General features: G+C 48.4%; 1 protein-coding gene across 2 annotated transcripts in view; it reads left to right on the forward strand.

Annotated features, from left to right (window-relative positions):
* lrp4 (low density lipoprotein receptor-related protein 4) overlaps positions 1-2,500 on the forward strand; it is an 88,064-nt gene that overhangs the window by 39,560 nt on the left and 46,004 nt on the right. For both annotated transcript variants that reach the window (XM_076287005.1, XM_076287006.1), the window contains exon 2: positions 1,389-1,535. In XM_076287005.1, the coding sequence (XP_076143120.1) occupies positions 1,389-1,535 (147 nt within the window). The remainder of the gene's footprint in view (positions 1-1,388; positions 1,536-2,500) is intronic.

The following is a 2,500-nucleotide window of genomic DNA, read 5'->3' on the forward strand; positions in this document are numbered from 1 at the left end:
TGTCCTTTTTTCACTTGTACAATTGGATGACTATCTCACTGATAACCTTTGGAGTGGCTGCAATAGTCACTATAGACAAGTAATTTTCATCCTGTCATGTACCAAATGGCTTATGTGCGGCACATTTTCCCCTCTTAACAAAAACACACAGTCATGGGTGTCATGGGTGAAGGAGGAGCAGCAGACGGTGTTTTTGTGGCTCTTCTACTCCTGGCATCGGTCATCTACTACTCTCTCTCCATCTCTCTCTTTCTCCCTCCCCATCCGTCTCTCTCTCTCTATCTATTTATCTGTCTATCTAGCTATCTCTCTTTGTCTCTCTCTCCACACCCGTCTCTCTCTCTCTCTCTCTCTATCTATCTATCTATCTGTCTATCTAGCTACTGTATCTCTCTTTGTCTCTCTCTCCCCACCTATCCCTCCATCTCTCTTTCTGCTTCCTTTGTCCCTAAACTCTGTTCTTCTCTCTCAGAGTCAGTCCCCCCTCCCCCTTCATTAAATGCCTCCCTTCTCTCACACACTCCCCCTCATTGAATCATTGCCTTTTTAAGACCAGAAGGTTTTGATGTGCTGCTTGTAGTTTGTGGTCACACATGCACAAACACGCACAAACTCACACACGCACAGGCACACACACACACACACACACACACACGGCACCCACACACACACGGCACACATAAGCACACATGCACTGATGGAAAAAGCCTCTTTTCACTAATGAAATCCAGTCGGATAGATTCTACATATTTATTATTGAATGGCATCAGTGGTGAAGTGCGGTGGCTGAGGAAGAGATGAATCACATGTCCGAGGCCCAGAGCCGGGCGCAGGCGAGGAAATGGATAGTATGTATTAAGGAAATGGAATTTCTCCACTGGTGTCCATGCAAATGGCACCTTGGCATATCCCTCCCAACCAGCGAGTAGAGGGATAGAAAGCTCAGGCCCCGCTGATGAAGGCTGTCTTATCCCCAGAGTGAAAAATGGCACTCATCAGGCAGCTAAAAAAAAGACACTCATCAGACTGCGTTTGAAGTTTTGCTGTCAGCAATCCGATGCCATGCAACCATAGCCTAGCCCAGATGCTCTCTCTGGAGGATGGCTTCACAGAAGTTGTTGATTGCACAATGCATGCAATGAAACCTACATGCAATAGAGAAGGAATAATAGAAGCATTTAGCGCAGACCCCTAGCCTAGAAATCTAGACGCGCCCCTAGCGGCTAGTCTAGCAACTCTCCGTTGGCTTGTGAGCTCCAGAAATCGAAACTTAATCAGGCATTGAAATCGTGTATAGAGTCGTTTGGTGGGCTTAACATGTAAATGTCTTTCATGTCATGTTGTGATTGTGTGGGGTCAGTATCTGATCACTGTGTGTGTTTTTCCAGGTGTGTTGGGAAGCACGGAGTGCTCGTGTGGCCGGAACCATTTCACCTGTGCGGTCAGTCCGTTTGGAGAGTGTACCTGCATTCCTGCTCAGTGGCAGTGCGACGGGGACAATGACTGCGGAGACCACAGCGATGAGGACGGCTGCAGTGAGTGTACACACACACACACACGCACATACACACACAGCCCCTCATCTGATGTGTTATGTTCCTATTCCACTAATTAATTACTGCAGTATTTATCTGCACTGTTATGGCACACTATCAGTGGACGCATAATTAATGAGTCATGCAGTAAAAACTTAAAGAAAAGGTCAAACTATGAAAACACTTAATAACCGGTTCAGCAGGGTTATGCACCATTTCCTTACCTCTAAAGTTACCTTGTTGCTATTAACACTGCTGTTCACACAGTGCCTGGGGTTATTGAATCAATCAGTAAATGATTTCATTGAAACCAGATGGGATAATTTGTCCCAATCAGCCAAACACTAAATCAGTAAATGTGTGCCCTGGATTTGACTGTGAAATGGAGCCTGGCTGCAAATGGTTTCTGAGCCCCATAACGCAAACCCAGAGTGCTCTCTTTCTCTCGCCACGCCAGCCGGCCAGCCGGCCGCTCGCGCCGCTCCAACCAACGCCTCAGTGAGCGCTGGCCTCGCTTCGGCTGGGCTCATGGACTAGTGGCACCAGCAGCAGAGATTGTGTGTCTTTGTGTGTGTGTGTGTGTGTGTGTGTGTGTGTGTGTGTGTGTGTGTGTGTGTGTGTGTGTGTGTGTGTGTGTGTGTGTGTGTGTGTGTGTGTGTGTGTGTGTGTGTGTGTGAGTGATTCACGGCAGCATAAGATGAATGCGAGGGCTGAGCCTTGGCTGCTGGCACATGAAAAAGCACACAAACACAGAGGCACAATGCATGAGCTCTGCAGCGCCAGGATCTGGTTACCCTCAGAGCAGTGTGGGACAGGGCAGCCGTCCTGAGAGAGAGGGAGAGAGAGAGGGAGAGAGAGGGAGAGAGATGGAGAATGGGAGAGAGAAGCATCGACGCGGCTGGGGTGGAGAGAGTGAGCATTGTCAAGAAAACGGGTCAGCTGTCACTTATACACACTCGCATACC

Source organism: Alosa pseudoharengus, unplaced genomic scaffold, assembly GCF_046254945.1.
Source record: "Alosa pseudoharengus isolate Yale_2024_CS ecotype anadromous, Long Island Sound unplaced genomic scaffold, YU_APseudo_1.1 YU_APseudo_1.1_scf_16, whole genome shotgun sequence".
Classification (NCBI taxonomy): Eukaryota; Metazoa; Chordata; class Actinopteri; order Clupeiformes; family Clupeidae; genus Alosa; species Alosa pseudoharengus.